The 22,650-nt window shown below is 43.5% G+C and overlaps 1 protein-coding gene across 2 annotated transcripts in view; it reads right to left on the reverse strand.

The window, feature by feature from the left end:
- Positions 1 to 22,650, reverse strand: part of terfa (telomeric repeat binding factor a) — a 50,764-nt gene that overhangs the window by 24,748 nt on the left and 3,366 nt on the right. Inside the window, exons 2-8 of one of the 2 annotated variants that reach the window (XM_072517954.1) lie at positions 17,004 to 17,081; positions 16,401 to 16,513; positions 13,336 to 13,422; positions 9,260 to 9,394; positions 8,316 to 8,470; positions 2,701 to 3,120; positions 1,112 to 1,206 (exon numbers count right to left, since the gene is read on the reverse strand). In XM_072517954.1, the coding sequence (XP_072374055.1) occupies positions 1,112 to 1,206; positions 2,701 to 3,120; positions 8,316 to 8,470; positions 9,260 to 9,394; positions 13,336 to 13,422; positions 16,401 to 16,513; positions 17,004 to 17,081 (1,083 nt within the window). The remainder of the gene's footprint in view (positions 1 to 1,111; positions 1,207 to 2,700; positions 3,121 to 8,315; positions 8,471 to 9,259; positions 9,395 to 13,335; positions 13,423 to 16,400; positions 16,514 to 17,003; positions 17,082 to 22,650) is intronic. The other variant, XM_072517955.1, reaches the window with a different exon arrangement.

The following is a 22,650-nucleotide window of genomic DNA, read 5'->3' on the forward strand; positions in this document are numbered from 1 at the left end:
CTGATACACTTGAAGGTAGTGTTTCGGGCCCATTTGACCAAATCCAGGATGAGCAGGCTATTTGCGGGGTTAGAGGACGAGTGTGATCATAGTGGGAGGGGCCGGCTAACCATGTACATGTACTCTAGTTACGTCCCAAGGGGTACTGGGTCTCCTTCTTTGGCACCATGTCGGCAATCTTACAAATTGAACCGAAGCCTTGTCCACCCGGGGCCATATTCGGGGTATCGGACGTGCCGAGCTACAGACCTGGGTGAGGGCTGATGTTCTGGTCTTGGCCTCACTGATTGCTCGAAGGCGAGTGCTGGGAGTTTAACTGCTCCAGCGCCTCGGTATGCCTAGGGGATCTTATGGAATTTCTGCATCTCGAGAAAGTGATGTGCACAGTCAGGGCTGCAATCGAAGAGTTCAACCGAAGAGCTGCTCACCGGCAGTTGTTGGGGGGGGCGGGGGAGGAGAGAGAGAGAGGGGGGGGAGGGTTTGGGGCATGTTAGTACCTGCTATTGTTTTTGCAATGTATAAAATTTAAAAAGTGGAGTAAATATATATATTTTAAAAAGTCTGGCAAAGCATGTCAAATGGAAGATAACGTTCAGACCTTGCAAGTACCTGGATCTCCAAAACAACTCAAATCACTTCCCTATCCTTTAGTAACACCACCATGCCAAATGTACTATTTCAGCATCCAAACTTTCATAATTGGATAAGCTATATCAACACACCGATTACAAGAATAGAGATGGCTATTCTGGAACTAACAGCTCACCTTATGATCTGCTCACTGCCTCTTCACTTCCTACAAAGTTCAGCTCTCCAAGTCACACGCCATCTTGACTTGGAAGCATACCTGGTGTCCTTGGAGGGGTCAAGCGCCATAATCCTGAAATTCCTTATCTAACACCATTACCAATAAGACCTCCAGTAGTTCAAAGAGAAAGTCTACCAAAACCTATCAGCAATAAACACAGCCAATATCATCCACATCCAGGGTGACCAAATTGTTTATTAAATAACAGATAGTGGTGTTAGTTATGTAGTTATCCAGGTGAAGATTTGGGAAAAAGTGTGCAAATCAATATTCATGTTTTGGATGCTGTGCTATTTTACTCACTGATGGAAATGTCTTGTTGCACATCAAAAAGAAATTCTTCATCACTCCACTTTTCCTTGTCCTCAGTGATTCCAGGATCGTTCAAGCAGTTACGCCTAATTGATCATTTAAAATAATTAGAAACCAAACAATACAAAAATGGTCTGGAAAACTGGATCTTTCCACTATATAGCAAATGTCAAAGACTATTTTAACCACGATATTTGTCAGATCGGATATCTGTTTCGGTCATATTCCGAAAATGGAGTGATACATGTTATCAATGTACAAAGGTAATTTTATTACTTTTCCCAAAATGAGACCAATACCATAAAGAGCTGATGAAACTTATTGCAATACTGTTAAAACTACTGTCACACTCCTCATAACTGGAGACTGAGATAACTCCTTTTGTGAAGCGATACTACAAAGTCACAGCCAGAACAGTTCTGTGGCACGGTGGCACAGTGGTTAGCACTGTTGCCTCACAGTGCCACGGACCTGGGTTCAATTCCAGCCTTGGATGACTGGCTATGTGGAGTTTGTACATTCTCCCCTTGTTTACATGGGTTTCCTCTGGGTGCTTCGGAGTCCTCCCACAGCCCAAAGATGAGGTTAAGTAGATTGGCCATGCTAAATTGCCCCTTAGTGTCCAAAAGGTTAGGTGAGGGGATCGGGTGGGGGCGTGGGCCAAGATAGGGTGCTCTTTCAACAGGTTGGTGCAGATTCGGTGGGCTAAATGGTCTCCTTCTGCACTGCAGTGATTCTATGAATATCTGGTAGAAAAACTTACATTGGTATTTTGAAGATTAAATATATGTTCTTCCAGAATAGTTTGCAGCCAAATGTTATGGTCTGATTGTTTTTCCCCCACACACTGGAAAAGTACAAGTGACCATCTCTTCTTTTTACCAAAACAAAATCAGAGTCCAATTTCTTTTGAAAAAAGATAAAAGTACTTCTCACAGCAAGGTTACAACTGTAACTACGATTCAGGTTAAGATGTATTGGTGAAGTATAAACCTTGATTGAAATGGTCAGTTGAATTACTGTTTGTAATGTAAATCTGTTGTCTCCCACACAGTAAAATTTGGGCTATTACAGCAATTTTCAGACAATTCAGGGCAAGTGATTAACTATCCAATTCCTCTGTTATAATTTAGAACATATTATAGAAAATCTGTGGCTCTGGGAATAAAGGTGGCACAACTGGCCGGAAGCAAGAAGTAGGAGAGAAATATGTTAACTGGGCTCCCACTCCCTGGTGTTATCTAGAGAGCCCTACAATGACGTTCATGCATATAGATGGGAAGGGAGAAAAAAAATCCATAACACCCCTCCACAGTCAAATAATCCAGAAACTCACAGTCCAAGTTCATAAATTAAAAATTGCCTTTTTAAACAAGATACCAGATGGCTCATATTCCTCTGCAGAAATCCATTCCAACTAAAGCCAGTGCCCCCTGTAGCAGAAAATGGAAGCAGTAAAAAAAATCTCAGAATTCAACTTGTATTCAAGTATTGTTTAACCTACTGTGAGTGTTCCTTTGAGTACTTTTTTGGGGAAAAAATACATGAACTTAAAGGCTATATAGTTGAACAGTGCTCACCTCTTGACATGTTGCAGCTGCAAGGTGTCTTCCTTATGCAAAGTTTCTTTACAAGAACTATCTCTTTTCCGCGACTGTATGGGTTTCGCTCTGTCTTGTTGAAATCCGTGTCTGCTTTCAGCCTTGTCCATGGTATCAAGATGTTCTACCTCATCCTGACTATCTGGATCTATAATAAACCGAGAAACAGCCTGTATGCATTTTGCAGCCGGCTTATCAGATTTTTGAATAGTATTTGCCTCAGCCCTCTGCTTCTTGTATCTTGTCATCTGTTGTAATTTGCTGTTTCCAAGCAATTCAAAATCCAATACATCTATCTCTTTAAAAGATGTCAACGGATCCACTTTTAACTTATGGAGGATGCAGAATGCGGTTTGTAGGGCTACAAAACTACTAATAAGGCCAGGCTGAGGTTCCACCCTAGAAATAATTAAAAAGAACTGTCATTATAGGATTATTTGTTTCTCTGGATTGTTGATTTCAACAAAAACAATACATTTTTTATCCCCAACTGCGGCATTAAAAAAAAGGGGGTGGAATAGTTCAGCTCAGATTTCAGTTCCTGAATTCTATCCAGTAATCCTTGCCAAGTGCTCATACGAGTGCATGTACTCCTCGCCAGTCAAATAATTTGCCAACAGTGAACATGAAAGCTACAAAGCTACACTGGGGTTTGTAAGTTGAGAGAAAAAAAAATCTATTTTTTAAAAAGCTGATTAAGTTAGAGTGCTTATCTTCAGCGATTCAATTATATTAGCAATCAACATATTACAAGCGTACCTGAAGCAAATTTCTTCCTTCCCCAGAATTTGTTCGCACAATGCGTATTGGCTTTAAAGGACTGATTGGACTTTAATCCTGAACATACGTGAGAAAGGCTAACCTGGGGTGTATTTCCATCTCATTTCCCCCTCTTACAAACATACATACATATCAACATAATAATTAAGACCAGGTGTAGGTCGTTTGGTCCCTTGAGTATGCTCCACCATTTGATAAGATAATGGCTGACCAGATTGTGGTCTCATCGCCACTTTCCTGTCTATCCCTGACTCCCTTGTCAATCAAAAATCAATCTCACTCAGCCTGAAAAATATTAATTAACCCTGCCTTCACTGCTCTCTGGAAGAGAATTCCACAGACCAATGACACGGAGAAAAATATTCTCATCGCCATCTTAAATGGGAGGCCCCTCAATTTTAAACTGTTCCTAGTTCTAGTCTCTCCCACAAGGGGAAACATCCTCTCAGCATCAACCAGGGCAATTTCCCTCAGGATCTCATATGTTTCAATAAGGTCACCCCTTATTCTTCTAAACACCATTGATGCAGGCTCACTCTTGCTTCATAAGATAACCCCTCATTCCAAGAATCAGTCAAGTCAACCTTCTCGGAACTGCTTCTAATGTTATTATGTCTTTTCTCAACTAAAGAAATCAAAATTGTACACAGCACTCTTCCTCCCACATCATAGCAAAGCGGCGATCAGAAACGGATTCTATGGGAACTTATAAGCACAAATCCAAGTCCTATTACCCTGTGGAACAGCCTGCCTTACACTTTGATTTGTCAATACAAATATATATCACAACAGTGGCACAGCTGCTTTGGATGGTCAGACGGATTGAAGTTCTGCCTCTACAGAAATTTCAAGCCTTTAAAAAAAGGACTTCTAAACAAAGCATACAACTTTCCCCATAAAACTGTGTATGGTACAAAACAAACTCATGGAAAAAATATGAAGACATAACTATTTTTAAAGAAACGACAATTTAAACAGCATGGAGTTTTGAGTTCCATTCAATTAAATACATTTATGGCTACAAATTTTTAATTCAGAAATCATTAATTTGAACTTCAGATTGCTAATAAGGGTGCAATTAGGGTCACACACCATCCTAACCCTTCCCAAGTTGCAAATTAAGACTGGCAAACCACGTTCATATGTTTTGGTCCTGTCCAAAGCTGGAGGATTACTGGAAGGAGGGTTTTCGGGTTATCTGTAAAGTGGTGCACGTGAAATTGGACCTGGGCCCTCGGGAGGCCATATTCGGCGTGTCGGACCAGCCAGGGTTGGAAACGGACACGGAGGCAGATGTTGTAGCCTTCGCCTCGTTGATCGCCTGTAGGCCGATCCTGTTAGGATGGAGATCAACCTCTCCACCCTGTGCCCTGGCTTGGCGGGGGGACCCGCTGGAATTCTTGACACATGAAAAGGTCAAATTTGAACTGAGGGGAAGGATGGAGGGGTTTTACAATTCATGGGCGTTATCCATTATGCACTTTCGAGAATTGGATTACATCGAACATTAGGGGGGGGGGAGAAATAAAGTCAGCAATGAGAGAAGACCCATCTGTCCACCCCTCAAATACCTTAACTCTCCTAAGCAATGTTACATATTCTAAATTTAAAACACTTCCCCTTTCAGAAGCCCCATAACACTCAGCATAGGAAGTGGGTTGATGCCATACAGACAAAGAAGGAGGCAACCATGAGTTCGGTTCTGGACAGAAGAAACTAACCAAACACCACCAATAGAAAAGAGGAGCTAGTCCCTGTACCGTTTCACTCTCCCTACCAATCTTGAAAGTGTGAACCACTTCACAAACATGCATAATTATTTAATCAATAAGCCCTCCGATCAGGATCATAACGAGATTACATACTGTTCCATGCGGGGAAATTAATAGGTGACCTTATGGTATTTTAATTTGCAACATTTATAAGGTAGGTAGACTATTTCATTGGTTGGTTAACAGTAGAACAAGATAGTACAAATACAAAATCATTACAAAAACAATAAAAGGAAAAGCCGAAAGACATTCATGGGAGGGTAGTTAGAATGCAGAGATTTCTGCAAAACCATTATTGAAGCAGAAACTATGATTTATTTTATAAGGAATTGCATTGGTGGCTTGAGAGGGAGGTTGAAATATTCTATATTAACTGTGAAAACAAGGTTTCTCTTTTGTAAATACATTATTTTAAGTCTAGTCTTTTTTAGACCATCTCCAAGTTCCCTTTCAAGTCAAATATCAACCTGACGTGGACACCCAGATCATTTTTCCAACATTGCTAGATGAATATCTGGAATTTCAGACTTTACACCCATCAACACAAGGACTGAAACAATTTCTAGGTCAACTAGTGATGGGTTATAAATGTGGCTTTGCCAAAGTATTACGATCCTGGACCAGACCGCAACGGTGGCTAGGATACTGGACAGAACCCCCAATGTTTTACTTCAATTTTCTAAGACTGAGGAAAGGATACCTCACTCCATGAGTGATTCACCCAAAATAGGGATATCACAGAATTTACAGTGCAGGAGGCCATTCAGCCCATCGAGTCTACACCAGCCCTTGAAAGAACATCCTACTTAAGCCCAGTATCCCCACCTAATCTTTGGACATGAAGGGCAATTTGGCGTGGCCAATCTACCTAACCTGCACATCTTTGGACTATGGGGAGTAACCAAAGCACCCGGGCGAAACCCATGCAGACAGGGGAGAAAGTGCAAACTCGACACATAATATGGTATATTAAAACAAGCTTTATTACGAACACGGTATTAAAATATTTTCAACATCACACCGGAAAATAGCTTACAATTACCCCGAAACAATACGAATCAATACAGAGGCACAATAACCCTTAACTGTGATCTTTACTTCTACTCAAACAACAGAACCATCTCGGGTCCTAATCCACTTTCAAATACAGTTAGCACTCAGGAATACTTGCTGTAGAGATGTCTTGAAACTCCATTTTGAACAAGGGAGATCTTTTGACACTGCTTTAATGAAAGAGACCTGACCCTGTCAGAACAATGCAGGATCTCTAGCTCAAATCTTCAGAAACTGTATTCATAGTTTGACTTCCATCTTCCAACTAACTGAACTGTTTAGGAAGAAACTACAGGCGAGATTCTCCCCCCCACACCGGGTGGGAGATTCGCCGGGGCGCTGCGCGAATCGCACCACGCCGCCCCGACTCCCGCACCCGATTCTCCCTCCCCCGAAATCAGCGCCAGGCGATTCGCGCTGGGCCGCTCGGAGAATCGCCGCAAACCGCGAGCGGCGATTCTCTAGCCCAGACGGGCCTAGCAGCTGGTTCTCGCCGACGCCATCCACCCCTGGTCGCTGCCGGCGGGAACTCTGCGGGAACGCTGGGGGGGGGGGCGGCCTGTGGGGGGCACCTTCACCGGGGGGGGGGGGCTCCGATGGGGTCTGGACTGCGATCGGGGCCCACCGATCGGCAGGGCAGTCTCTCCCCCCCCCTCCCGGGCCTACCCCCTTCCGCGTGCAGCCCCAGAACACCGGTGCCATGTTGGTGAGGGGCCATCGCGCATAAGAAGTTCCCCGCGCATGCGCAGGATGCGCGGCCCAACTGCACATGCGTAGGATTGGGCTGCCCCAACTGCGCATGCGCGGGTTGACGCGGCACGATGGACGCTGGTGCGGCGTGAACCGCTCCAGCGCCGTGCTGGCCCCTTGTGGGGCCAGAATAGGTCGTGCCCGGGCCCTGTTCGCGCCGTCATGAAACGCGACGGCGTTCAGTCCCGGGAGCGGAGAAACCCACCCTACTAGTCCATCTAAAGACAGATCTTTAACTGAACTGCATTCAGAGCAGATGATCGACTTCGGTTCACATGCCAATCTAAAACCTAAACTGCCTGCTTTTCTGCAAAATGGCTGGTACTCTGACTCCTCCCAGTAACTACGTCAACTTACGAACTGCACACAATGTATCTAATTAACTACTCCATAGGGAACCTTCTTAATATAAACAAAAATCCATTTGCCCATGCTTTAGAATGCTTTAATTGCACCCAGGCACCCAAAAGGTGTTTTGTAAACAAGGATTTTTAAAAACACCACTGCAGCAGTCACACACAATTACCCAAGGTTTTTAACCCTTATTGCACCAAATACATATTCAATATTTCTGAAATTCCTTCATCATCACAAAAGAAAGAGCGACATGGTGGCGTAGTGGTTAGCACTGCTGCCTCACGGCACTGAGGACCCGGGTTCGATCCCGGCCTCGGGTCACTGTCCGTGTGGAGTTTGCACAGTCTCCCCCGTGTCTGTGTGGGTCTCACCCCACAACTCAAAGATATGCAAAGTAGATGGATTAGCCATGCTACATTGCCCCTTAATGGGAAAATAAATAATTGGGTACTCCAAATTTATATTTTTTTAAATCATCACAAAAGTAACACTCAGAAGACAACCAACAGCATATCTAAAATGTTGACGGGCTATTTTGAATTGTTATTAATGGATTTTAAAAGAGGACTTGGGATTTAAAACTGCATTGCATCAAATATTATTTCTGCTTTACAGATCTTCAGTTAGGAAGGAATACCTATATTTCTTGAAATGTAATTCCAACACTTAAATGTAGAATAGATAAGTTCATTTTTCTTTTAAGATTTTTGTTGTTAACAGAAAGTAATCAAGTTGGAAATGTTATTTACTGAAGTGTTGTAACTTTACTCTAGATCATTTTCTCAAATGAGTATTTGGGACAGATTGGATAATTTAAAAAAATATTTGCATATACAGTAATTATCAAATGTAGCTGAAGTTGATTTAAAATTTTCCAATCACCTGTTAGAACATATATGACATTTATCCGTTGGTTTTGAAGAGCATTTGTTCCGATCTGATGTCTGACTCTCCTGCTGCACCTTTTGATTAGAGTCCATTCTCGGTTTTTCACCCTGGATTTCTGCTATTGATCTTGAAGTGGAGTTTTTTGCACTCTAAAAGGGAAACGCAAATATTTATTTTTGTTGCTTTGTTTTGTGAAATCTCCCTTCAGAATCCGCTTGACATGTGTATCGTTGTTCTGTAGTTTATACTTTGCAAGCAAATGTCAGTCCAAGAGCAAACTTCTGAATATTTCATAGCCATTAGAAAACATATCTGCCCTTTTGAATCAACACAAGTTGATAACAGGTCTTCCCTACTACTATTTCTTTAGCACTCTTTGCATAGCTGTCCAATAGAAGCCACAGAGAAAAGAAATTGGTTGGTGGCAACACAGATAACAATCGTTTGAAAGCATTGGACAATTTTGATCCAAAAGCATACAATCCTAAATATGCGCTTACTACAAGTTAGCAACAAATACATAGCTTATGCACTATAAACTTAATAAACATTAGCACAGCTCGGGGGGGGGGAGAAAGAGAACATAAATGAACATGCCACACAAATTCTCAGTTATGCTGAAAACACATTTTCCTCAGTCAAACCTTTGTCTTTTGCATTATTTTTTATGTACTTTACATAGTTTAATATTTTTGAAAAGCTGCAAAAGATGACATGGGTGCAAAGTAGAAAAATATTTTACATGCACCTTCCATTAGACCCCTGGCTGATGAAGGGGGCATAGGTAAACGTGCACGAATGAACAAAACTATAAACAGTGTGAAGTGCAGATTCGATGGGCCGAGTGGTCTCCTGCACTGTAAATGATTCTATGACACAATTGTAGAACAAGTCCTTTTGAAATGCAGTGTGCAAAGGAGCTAAATCAGAATACATACATGAAGAAGAAGTGGCTCTGAGTTGTCAATTAAGCTTTCTGCAAAAAGCAGCATTTTCCTTTTCAAGTTGCTGTTTGAAAATAGATGCAGATCAAGATGGGCTGAATTCTTCTCTTTAACTGCTGAAAGCAATTTCTAAAACCAAAAAAAGGATAAATGTTTGGAATCATAAAGGCATAAAGCACTATCCAACTGTTACAGCTTTTTTCTTTTCAAAAATGCGATATGACAAGTATTTTAGTGTTTCCTCACAGTACTGTTACAGTTTAGACTTTCTCATTTCAATTTATTTTAAAGTCGTTCCCAACAAAAAGTAGATTGTCTCTCTACTGAGATTAAACCTACTCCGAGAGAGACAGTACTAACAATTAGAATGTCAGTCATGGTTCAATTGGCAGCACTCACACCTAATTCAGAAGGTTGTGGCCTCGAGTCTCATTCCAGGACTTGAGCACCAAAATCTTGGCTGACTATCCAGTGCAGTACTGAGGAAGTGCTGCAATTAGAGGTGGTAGGTTTAAGATGAGACATTAAACTGACATTAAAAATCCAACAGAACTATTACAAAGCCGAGCAGGGAAGTTATCCCTGGTGCCCTGGCCAAAATTAATCCCTTAATCAACATCACAGGAAGGGCAGCACAGAGGCACAGTGGTTAGCACTGCTGGTTCAATCCCAACCCCGGATCACTGTCCATGTGGAGTTTGTACCTTCTCCTAGTCTGTGTGGGTCTCACCCCCACAACCCAAAAAGATGTGTAGGTTAGTTGGATTGGTCACTCTAAATTGCCCCTTAATTGGTAAAAAAAAAAAGAATTGGGTACTCCGAATTTATATTTTTTGAAAAAAAAAATCAACACCACAGGAACAGATTATCTAGTCATCGTCACATCGCTATTTAGGGGGCAGTTGAGTAAACTGGTTGTCGAGTTGCATGCATTCCAATGTGAATGCACTTCAAAGTACCTCATTGGCTGCAGTGCTTTAAGATATCATGAAGTTATGAAAGGCTATATAACTTCAGATCTTTCGGGTTATTCAGACAAATGCAAATATTAGGTTAAATTATTTGTTATGATGCATTGTACTGAATCAAATTACCATTTTGTCCTATACGGTGTAATTTTCCGTACTTACTTCTCTCGTGTCTTACACTCCAGTTTCAATGAGCAAGTTTTAAAATGATTTTCTTCTTTGATGATCACTCGCTAACGATTTGTCCACCCAAGAAACTCCATGTCACTGGTCATGGGTTCTTGCGGGACTGAAGCCCGATCCTAAAGCCGTATCTCTGACCGCTCACTTGGCAGCTGTTTCCAGGCGGTAGACCTTTCTCAGGTTTCTCTGGACCTCCTCTTACTGTCAGGTGTTCTCGAAAAATTGTGTCCCTTCTATCAGGAGTAGGTCCTCCAAGTAGGTCTTTTCTAAGCAAGGGTCTCCCAGGCATTGATGTCTATGTTGCGTTTCTTGAGGAAAGCTCCAGGGCGGGTCTTGGGAGCACTTCCTCGGTCATCCTCTTGTTCAGGAGCCGGGTGAAGATTTGCTTCGGCAGTCAAGACTCTGGTATCCTAAGCAGGTGGCTGGCCCAGTAGAGTTGGTTTTGGATGACCATGGCCTCGATGCTGGTGTTCTTAGCTCTTTCAAGGAAGAAAGCTGTCAAAACGCTCTCCTGGATCGTATCCCAAGAGTGTGCATGTGTGTGTCTGTCCTCGAGTTAGACATCTGGTGTGGGACATCTAATGCAATTGTACAACAGACTTTGATAGAAGATAGGTGACAGGGAAACCTCAAAGACTGGGAATCTCACCTACTAATGCAGCCTTCACCCGCCATTGTAACCTTTGATACCATATAAGTATCGACTGCCTAATCATTACAAAAGTGATCATCTCCCCCTTTGGCAAAAGTGACACTAACTAACTTTTGGTAACACAACTACCGTGCTGCCTGCTCCGTTCGACATACCTTTAAATTAACTCAAAAACAGAAGATGATGCTGGACAATCTCAGCAAGTCTGACAGCATCAGTGGAGAGAGAATGGCGCTAACGTTTTGAGTCTGGATGACTCTTTGTCAAAGCCAGAGAAAACTAGAATAGGAAATACTCAAACTGTTGGGGGTAGGGGGAGGGTGGAGCTAAATAGATGGCCAGTGATAGGTGGAGATTGGGAGAAATGTCGGGTAAAAAGGACAAAGTGGGTGTAAATGGTGGTGATGATGACTAAGGGTGCTTCTTCATAGAATTTACAGTACAGAAGGAGGCCATTCGGACCATCGAGTCTGCGCCAGCCCTTGGAAAGAGCACCCAACTTAAGCCCACACCTCCACCGTATCCCCGTAACCCCACCTAACCTTTTTGGACACTAAGAGCAATTTAACATGACCAATCCACCTAACAAGCACATCTTTGGACTGTGGAAGGAAACCGGAGCACCCGGAGGAAACCCACGCAGACACGGGGAGAACGTGCAGATTCCGCACAGACAGTGACCCAAGTCAGAAATCGAACCTGGGACCCTGGAGCTGTGAAGCAACCATGCTAACTACTGTGCTATTGTGCCGCCCTTACACCTATACTTATATTTAAACCAACACCGTATACTTTTAAATTCTCAGCCTGAGAACAGGGTGATGGATTAATAGACGTGGTGTGAGTTAGAACGTGGGTGCAGAGGTTTGAATGGCCACAAATGTACAGAGGGTAATATATGACAGGCCGGCCAGGTGTGCATTATTCAGTATAGCTTTGGCTATTCCCAGGCACGTGTGAATGTTTTCGCAGACCAGCTAAGGCAGGGTCATAAGGTAATGCTAGAGGTGGAAACAGGCAGTCTCGGTGTGATCGATAGCTCATCTCAGCATCAAATACAACAACAAGGACCAACAGTTCGGTTCAGCCTCAGACTGACTCCTCTCAATAAGAGGAATGGCTAGAGGACAAAAGCAACCATTATCTGGTCACCAACTATTCATATAGATACCACAGTTGAAAACAAAACCTTGATTTAGATTGTTGCGCACTCAAATTATATTTGTTTAAAATAAATTTTGAGTACCTAATTCATTTTTTCCAATTAAGGGGCAATTTAGCATGGCCAATCCACCTACCCTGCACATCTTTGGGTTGTGGGGGCGAAACCCACGCAAACACGGGGAGAATGTGCAAACTCCACACGGACAGTGACGCAGAGCCGGGATCGAACCTGGGACCTCAGCGCCGTGAGGCAGCAAGGCTAACCCATTGCGCAACCGTGCTGCCCGCCACTCAAGTAATATTAACCACTCATAGCATTAAAAAAATTAAGAAACAACATTATACAATGTTTCCACAGGTTTCATAGAATCATAGAATTTACAGTGCAGAAGGAGGCCATTTGGCTCAGCGAGTCTGCCCCGGCCCTCGGAAAGAGCACCTTGCTTAAGCCCACACTTCCACCCTATCCCCGTAACCCAATAACCCCACCTAACCTTTTGGATACTAAGGGGAAAATGGCCAATCCTCCTAACTTGCACATCTTTGGACTGGGAGGAAACAGGAGCATCTGGCGGAAACCCACGTAGACATGGGGAGAAAGTGCAAACTCCACACCACACAACAGTCAGCCAAGGCTGGAATTGAACCCAGGTCCCTGCAGCTGTGAGTCAGCAGTGCTAACCACTGTGCCATCGTGCTGTGCATTCCATAAAGGACATGTATTTGTCATAATTCTAACTGTATTAAATATACTCATTTCGAGATGCAGGAAAGAAATTGTAGTAATTATTAAATCCAATCACATTTATTTTCAAAACATTGTAACATTCTGAAAGTGCACCATGTACATCTGCATTTTACTTCACAAAAGATTAATGAAAAACAACATTTCATTTCTAATTTAAAGAAGACAACAGTGATTATGGTTAAATCGCTTTTTTCTAGCTACAAGATTGCCTCCCACTGAATGCCTTCATTATTGCTTAAAGATTGTAATATTAAGCAAGAATTTGAGAACTGCAAGGAATGTAAGAATACTACAAAATTACCCAGCACTAAAATATCAGATTTTATCAGTCCAGATAAAGCAGCTGCAGACAAACCTGATCTTTTGTGTCCTTGTTGAAATATTGTTCCAAGATCTTAGAGGCTTCTTGAAATTTGTTTTTCTTAATAGATTCAGCCACTGCCTTTAGAAAGCAAGGATCAAAATGTTATATATGCTCGAGATTTGAATGTACAAAAATAATTTACTAACTTGACTTTCATTCAAATCATGGCCAACAATCTCAGGGACTCGTTACCCTGGTTAGACATTTCCCCATTAATGAGGCGTGATTTAAAAATTTACTGACTAATCTCCTCAGCAATTGAGCCCCTGGCCATAGCATTAAGGTCATCCACGAAGTGGAGGGGAACAGGGAGAGGGGGGGGGGCATAGGGTGCCATTACATGTGAACGACCTGTTGCTGTATGTGTAGAGGAGATAATGAAGCTAATAGAGGGGTTTGCCTCCTTCTCGGTGTACCTGGGCAAAAGCGAATGCTTTCCAGAGCCAACCTGGGGAAGTTGCCTTTTCACTTGGCCAGGTCTAATTTTCGTTATCTGGGAGTCCGGGTGGCCCGTGACTGGGCCTCACTATGGAAATTAAATTTTAGGACCCTAGTTAAAGCGGTGAAAGATGACCTAAAGTGTTGGGATAACCTTCTGTTGTCTTTGGCGGGGAAGGTGCAGTCAGTCAAAATTAATAACTTCCCAAGATTTCTATTTCTGTTTCAGTGCCTTCTACTTCTCCTTCAGAAATCTTTCTTTGCGGGAGTCAATAAGATGATCTTGTCTTTTGTTTGCCGGATAGGATCCCACAGGTCCGTAGGGTGTTTTTTACAAAGGGATGGGCAGTCACTGGGCCTAGCATTGCCTAACCATTTATATTACTATTGGACGGTGAACATAGAAAAGGTGTGGGGGCAGTATAGAGCGGTGGAGTCCATATGGGGGCGGATGGAGATGAATGACTGTAAAGGCACCAATTTGACAGCTTTGATCATGGCTCCCCTTCCTTTTTCCCCGATGAAATGGACTGCTAACCCGGTAGTGGCGGCCACCTTGAAGATATGGGGACAGTTTAGATGGCACTTTAAACTGGGTGCTATGGCGGTGCTGGCCCCAATTTGTGGAAACCATCGTTTTATACCAATGGTCTTGGATTCGTCCTTTGGGGCTTGGAGGGAGGAGAGTTGAGAGCGGTTTTGTGACTTGTTTGAAGGTGATAAGTTCACTAGTTTTGAGGAGTGGCTGGAGAAGTACAAGTTTCCTCGAAGTATAGTTTCAGTAGTACCAGGTGCAAAACCTTGTGTGCAAGGAGGTCGCTTCCTTCCCTTTGGCCCCTGCCCTTGATGGACAGAGTTCTCTCAGGGTGGACGTAGAGGAGGGTGTTGGGAGATCTATGGTTGGCCAGTGTCGACAGAGCAGGTCCTGTTGAACGAGATTAAAAGGAAGTGGGAGAATGCCAGGTGTTTGAGGGAGGGATCTGGAGCAAGGCTCTATATAGACAACTCTTCCTTGTATGCTAGGCTCAGCCGGATTCAATTCAAGGTGGTGTATAGGGCACATTTGACATGAGAACGAAGTGAGTGGATTTTATTGCCAAGGTAGAGGAAAGGTGCAAGCGGTGCTATCGGGGCCCAAGACATCATACAGATGTTCTGGTCCTGCACGAAGCTTGTGAGCTGCTGGGTCTCCTTCTTCAGCATAATGTTGAGAATTCTTGGGGTTCATTTGGAACCATGCTCTTTGGTGGCTATTTTGTGGATCTCATATTTCCCGGAGTTGCAGACAAGGGCGAAGGCGGATGGTTCTTGCCTTTGCTTCCTATCAGCCCAAAGACGAGTTTTATTTGGTTGGAAATCTTCGACCTTGCCCAGTGCCATGGCATGATTATGTGACCCGATGGGAGTTTTTGCACTTGGGAAAAATCAAGTATGTAATGAGAGAGTCGGCTGAAAGGTTCTACCTGAGATGGGAGCGTTTATTTCCTATTTCAGGAAGTTGGTCACTGTCACCAATAGGGGATTTGAATATTGTACATTTTTGTATGTATATGATGTTAAAAATGTTAATAAAAGTATATGTTTTTCAAAATTGTCCATGCCCGTTTTCAATTTCACTATTAAGCTTTCCTGTGTAATTTCCCGAATGAGTCTTTTGTAAAGATAAAATGGGGAATTTGACAAGATTATTGGTGTATTTTGGTGCAAAGCTAGAAGATAATACTTGACAATGAATATGCTTTAACTTTAATAATAATAATCTTTATTGTCACAAGTAGGCTTACATTAACACTGCAATGAATTTACTGTGAAAAGCCCCTAGTTGCCACATTCTGACGCCTGTTCGGGTACACAGAGGGAGAGTTCAGAATGTCCAAATTACCGAACAGCACGTCTTTCGGGACTTTTGGGAGGAAACCTGAGCACCCGGAGGAAACCCACGCAGACGCAGGGAGAACGTGCAGACTCCACACAGTGACCCAAGCCGGGAATGGAACCTGGGACGCTGGCGCTGTGAAGCAACAGCGCTATTTAAAAGCAAGTTCCTTCATTTTGGTAATGGAAGTTGAAGAAGATAAAAATGGGGCTCAGTTTTATTTGTTTTGACTGCGTCCTCCCATGAGAGTATTATAACCTATCCACAATATATTTGCGCTCTGTGATTCTTCTGTGATTAAGATGTTATATTCTCATCTAAATTTTAACATGTATAACATGTCACAATTAATATAAACTCTTCACTGGTTTGTGGAAAAAGATTGTTTGTTTCTCTCATTAACAGATTCTGAAAAAAAAGAACTTAACACAGTTGATTTTGTCTTAACTGAGATGGCTGATCAGAAACGGGATTCTTGTAAACCAGTCAGATTCTTTTGAACTCTATTTTGAGCTACAGATGCATTAATTATGAAAGAAACCACCTTGATGGTCCTTTCTTTTACTTTGGACTTTAAAAGAAAAGGTGGGTACAAGCAGTTGTTCTCCTGTGTAGACTCATGTTGCATAAAACTACCAAACAATGAGAAAATAAAGGAGCAGGCCAGAACAGAATAATTGCTCCTGCAATGTTTGATGTTTCAAACAGTTTAAGTTCTTAATTTATTTAAACAATAACGAACCTGCTTCACCACTGTTTCTCTGACCTCTTGGAAAATATCCTCACACAGCGAGAACTCTGCCTTCATCTGGTCCAGAATCGCCATAACAGATTCTAGTGGCATGACATCACTCTCTGAAAATGAAAGTTTTTGCATTTAAATGCACACTGACCACATACAACTAAAAAAAAAGACACTTTCAAACTATTAGGGTGGCACGATTGCACAGTGGTTAGCACTGTTGCTTCACAGCTCCAGGGTCCCAGGTTCGATTCCCAGCTTGGGTCAGTGTCGGAGTCTGCACGTTCTCCCCTTGTCTGCATGGGTTTCCTCCGGGTGCTCAGGTTTCCTCTCACCATCCCAAGATGTGCGGGTTAGGTGGATTGACAATGCTAACTTGCCCTTCGTGTCCAAAAAAGGTTAGGTGGGGTTACTGGGTTACAGGGATAGGGTGAAGATGTGGGCTGAAGTAGGGTGCTCTATCCAAGGGCCGGTGTAGACTCAATGGGCCGAATGGTCTCCTTCTGCACTGTAAATTCTATGATTATAACTTCAAAGTCTCCAGAATCATCATGCGGTGCCCAAATTGTGAGTATTTTGTCTGCATAAATAGCATTAACTTACCAAATTTGGAGAGAAATTGTATTGTTAGAAGTTTCTGTCCAATCTCCTCTGTGTCGACGTATGGCCGACTTAAGACAGCTATAAATAGAAAGGAAAAGAGAAATAAAATGCACTTCAGTTAAATAAAGGCCAGAATGTTCACTTGTACATACGTATTAGTAGAGCCAGGTCAGTTTTTAAAAATATATTAGTAATACCTTGCAAGCATCGTGGGCAAGGCCAGCATTTGTTGCCCATCCCTAAATGCCCTAGAGGCAGTGGTTAGCAGCCATTCTGAACCACTGCAGTCTATGTGGTCTAGGTACACCCACAGTACTGTTGGGGAGTTCCATGTTTTTGACTCAACAACAGTGAAGGAACAGTGATATTGTTCCAATTCAGGATGGTGTGTGGCTTGGAGAGGAACTTGCAGGTGGTCATGACGTTTGCATGAGTCTGCTGCCCTTGTCCTTCTTGATGATAAAGGACATGGGCTTGGGTGATCCTGTCAAAGGCAAGTTGCTGCAGTGCATCTTGTAAACAGTATGTACTACTGTCTGTGTCTGCTGGTAGTGGAAATAGTGAATGTTTAAGGTGTTGAATGGGGTGAAAAATCAAGCAGGTTGCTGGATGGAGTTGAGCCTCTTCAGTGCTGAGGAGCTGTACTGATCCAAGCATGGGGAGTATCTCATCACACTCGGTCACCAAGTCCTGTATGCTGAAATGTTCAGAGAAAGAAGAAAAACAAAATAGAGGTGAAGAAGCAGCAGCCGCAGCCGGTCCGCCCAGTCACCAGAGGGGAGGGTGTCAAGATGGAGGGCGGGCAGGGAGGGTGCTGACTGACTAATGGGACCTGGGGGAGGGAGTTTGGGTTTAATAAATAACATTAGGGGTTCTCTGCCTCCCTTGCCTTAGAGGCTGCTGCATTTTCCCCCAGCACTTTCTGTTGTTATCACTAATACCCCAACAGTTAAAGTACCGTGTGCAGCTCTGGTTACCATATCATTGGAACAATGTGATTGTACTAGAGATGGTGTGGAGCAGATTCACCAGGATGTTGCCTGTGCTGGAGTATTTCAGCTATGAAGACAGGCTGGTTTGGCTAGGGTTGGTTTCCTTAGAGCAGAGAAGGCTGAGGTGACCTGACTGAGTTGGACAAAATTATGAGGGACACAAATAGGAGAGACTAGAAGGAATGTTTCCCCTTAGTAGAGGGGTCAATAACCAGGGGCAGGATATTTTAGAGGGGATTTGAGGAGAAGCTTTCTCATCCAGAGGGTGGTGGGAATCTGGAACTTATTGTCTGAAAGGGTGATTTAGGCAGGAAACTTCACAACATTTAAACAAGCATTTAAGAGCGGCACAGTAGCACTGTGGTTAGCACTGTTGCTTCACAGCGTCAGGGTCCCAGGTTCGATTCCCGGCTTGGTTCACTGTCTGTGCGGAGTCTGCACGTTCTCCCTGTGTCTGCGTGGTTTTCCTCCGGGTGCTCCGGTTTCCTCCCACAAGTCCCAAAAGACGTGCTGTTAGTCATTTGGACATTCTGAATTCTCCCTCTGTGTACCCGAGCATGCGCCGCGGTGTGGCAACTAGGGGCTTTTCACAGTAACTTCATTGCAGCGTTAATGTAAGCCCACTTGTGACAATAAAGATTATCATTTTTAAAAATAAAAATAAATAAAGATGAGCACTTGAAACGCCTCGGTATATAAGGTTACAGACCAAGTGCTGCAAGATGGAATTAGGATAGGTGCTTGATGGCCAGCGCAGACCCGATAGGCCGAAGGGTCTCCTTCCGTGCTATAAAACACTATCACACTCCTGATTTAAATGGTGGACAGGCTTTGGAATTGAGGAGGCGAATTACTCACCACAGAATTCCCAGCCTCTAACCTACTCGTTACCCCAGTATTGGTATGGCTGGTCCAGTTATGTTTCTGATCAATGTTAACCCCCTAGGATGCTGATGGTGGAGGTTTCAGCAAAAGTAATGTCATTAAACATCAAGGGGAGACGGTTAGATTCTCTTTTGTTGGAGATGGTCATTGTCTGGCACTTGAGTGGCATGAATGTTACTTGAAATTTGCTGGGTAGAAGGATGGAGGCTGTTCAGTATTTAAAACATTCCCTAATATTAAATGTGGAAAAGACACACTTTGCTGTATTTAGCATTTTAAAGGTGTCAATTTGATCTTAAGAATGCAAGTCTCAGATCTCCCAAGTCGATAGTTGTGTTTTTATCTGATGGGGAAATTCCTTGTTTAGCTTCAGTTACCATTAAAAAAAAAGAATTTTATTTCACAAATTCAATTGCTTGCTTTTAGTGAGAGATTTTTGCGACTACCATTCAGGTTAGGGTTTCATCTGTCTGCTGGTTTCACATTTGAAGATTTTATTCCTGGAAGCATCATGGCATTAAGTTGAATCAAAGTGTACCAGACCACCGATCGTATCTTCTCTGCTGTATGGGCTTGCTGTATGGGTCTTCTACAGGCACCAAATCAAACTTCTGGAATGCTTCCAGTAAAGACGCACAAGATCAATCATGACAATTCAATGGCAGGACAAAAATCAAAACGGCCTCTAACTTCCTAGCTCCCCAGTCGGATTTGGGGGGTACCCTAAAATTGCGTGGGAACCCTTCTTGGAAGTTGCCAGGCAAGTGTTTACCCAGTAGTTGTCCAGAAGGACTAACTTAGCCTGGAAAATTGCGCTGCATTGGGAACCATCCAACAAAGCGATTTAAACTGATAACTACGGATGGTTCTGCCAGTTTCACATTCATAGTTACTCTGAGTTAGAAGGAATACAAGCACTTCTTTTAAACATCAGTTTATTGGAGTTTCTCAATTTTTCCTCCCACAAATAAAGTACAAACAAAAAGTCAGCTGCAGGTGTCAATGTACAACAATTACAGCCGAGAACAACAGTTATTACATTAGGAACAACAAGACGGAATGACTCAGGGACCAAATCTTCCCCAAGAGGCTTCCCCCACAGATAAGACTCATCTGCATCTGCTCACGAACAGGATACAAGCAACAATTTAGCCCACATCATAACTATAGCGCAAAACAGAATGACAGAAGAAGAAAGTAATACCCGAGAATCCCAGAACCAAGTGAAATCGGCGAACTTTTAGAGCATAATTTGCACTCTCCTCCAGACCCTTACTCCATTCTCACATTTGAGCAGACAAAGGCAAATTCAAAAAGAGCACCGGGCACAACCAACCCCATGTCAATAATCCATGGTTTCCCACAGAGAAAGGAAGAAGAGAGCAAGAACAAGAGCCAAGAATGAAGAAACGGACCCCACAACCCCACTCCAGGACAAAACAGAGCACCGAACCGTCAACATCGACACTGCCCCCAAAGGGCAGACAGCAACCTCGGGATCAAGACCCAAAACATAGAAGAAGCTAGCCTGGTCCCAGTCAGAAACCCACACTACGTTGGGAAGGCCGTCAGAGCAGACCCCAAATCAGCACCCCCTGGAAGGAAGGGTTGGTACCACCCAGCCTTCACCCTCCGCCCCCACTTCCCAAGAAAAGGATTTGACCGCTCGAAATACCAACAAAAATCAGTCGCTGTTTGTCCGTGCCACCAAGGTCCAACTTTCAATACCACTAACCCATGAGGACATCAAAACTAAGAGGATAACGGTGACACTTTTAACACCTCATCTGATTCGAAGAAAATGAAGAGAAGAGCAATCACATCCACTATATTACGACAAAACAAAGACCGGACAAACAATCACAACATGGGCCCACCTAACTCGCTGGAGGAAATAACCAAGGATAAAGAATCGCCGCCTGGTCCCCGCCCTCAGCCTACTCAAACTCAAAGCCTCTCAAGCGTGGAATGCCCACCTCGGGGAAACCCTCCATGGTGGTGCCATCGCCCAAGGGGCACTGGGATGATGACTGTGACATTTGGCCTAGCTTAGCCCCGCCACAGGAAGAAACAGGATAATGACTGCGACACCCAGCCTGGCATAGCTCAGCGCCGCCACAAGAAAAATAAAATGAAGGAACTCTCCCCTAAGACTACCATAAACCTCCATTCAACACCACCCCAAGGCTGGGCCCATCTGGTCCCATGGGAAACACAGGATCTATAGGGGGCCTCCCAAGAGTGATCACCCCACCAGATACACCACAGAAAATAGAGGATATTAAGGCCGGGCTTGCCACAAAGTTTCAGATAGCGTAAGAACAGTCAAAGAGAGAGATGATATTCCGGACAATAGACCAACCCCTCCCCAAAGGGAGCTCAACAAACTCCAAACCTCAACAGGATAAAACACAGTCTGCCTGGGCCCAGAGAAGACTAAGTGCAGCCAAATTGGGTCTGACTATGGGGGACCTTCCTCAAGCATAGGCGAGGACAAAACTGCCTGTACCACCTACATCGGCCACCCTTCACCCTGCTCCAACTATGCTCACCCTTCCCACAAGAATACAAAATGATAAAAGAAAATGTGCACAACTCCCACAAACAAAATCCAGCTCAACATGATACAACCGGATTAACATTGGATAATTGATGGTGCAAGACATCACCCCCAATTAATTCAGTTTCCCGCAAGCAAAAAAAATAACCACATTAACAGACAACATCATGATTATCAGAGAGTTAAGTCCAGGATCAAAACTGGAGAAATGAGATAGTTATCAGGATAAACGATCACTCAACTGGCACACAATGAAAGCCGGCATCAAGGATAGTGAAAGGATCTAAAACGGCAAGCATCTTCCAGGATCTTCTACGGATTTCAACGATCGGAACACGCCCTTCATCGCTTCCAGCCTGCTGAGACGACCCCTCTCGGCCGATATCTGGAACAGGACCACATCGAACCAGAGTTTGGAAGGCCACCCTAACCAGAGGCCTTGAAGACGGAATCAATTGTACTCCACCAGTCAACTGGAATGAAAGCCTACTTGACTCAATAAAGCTGAAACACTTACCAACAACTCTTGGTATATTACACAAACCATGTCGACCAAGACAAAAAGAAATGTGCAGAAGGATAAAAAAAAAGATTGAAAGCTGAGCAGAGCCAGAGTTTGCAAAAACACAGCAGCTTGCGCACATATCACATGTCCCCCCAATAGTTCAGCATAGCTATTTTAAGGACCCAGACCGAGCCCCGTACGAGACTCCCCGAACTAAGCATCCCACCCCCTCACCTGCATGGGTTTCCACCCCATCGTCAACCTAATCACCCACTGCCCCGTCCCGACGTGAACCTCACCACACCTCCAGCCCGAGAGTCCGACTCCCTCTGCCCCCCCCTCCCTCCCAAGAGCTAACTTTGACAAAGTCATCCGGACTCGAAACATTAGCTCTGTATTTTTCCCACAGATGATGTCAGGCTTGCTCCAATTTTACTGATGACACAAAACTAGGTGGAAATGAGTTGTGAAGAGGATGCAGAGGCGTAAAGAAGATTCAGTCGGGCAATGTGAGTCGGGAAGAACGTGGCAAAGGGAATACAAGGTAGAAAAATATCAAGTTGTCCACTTTGCTTAGAAAAACAGAAATGCAGAGTATTTAAATGGTGAGAGTTTGGGAAGTGTAGATGTGCAAAGGGACCTGGATTTCTTTGCTTATAAGGCACAGAAAGCTATTTTGCATGTGCAGAAAGAAATTAGGATGTC

The sequence above is a fragment of the Scyliorhinus torazame genome, chromosome 10 (assembly GCF_047496885.1).
Source record: "Scyliorhinus torazame isolate Kashiwa2021f chromosome 10, sScyTor2.1, whole genome shotgun sequence".
Taxonomy (NCBI): domain Eukaryota; kingdom Metazoa; phylum Chordata; class Chondrichthyes; order Carcharhiniformes; family Scyliorhinidae; genus Scyliorhinus; species Scyliorhinus torazame.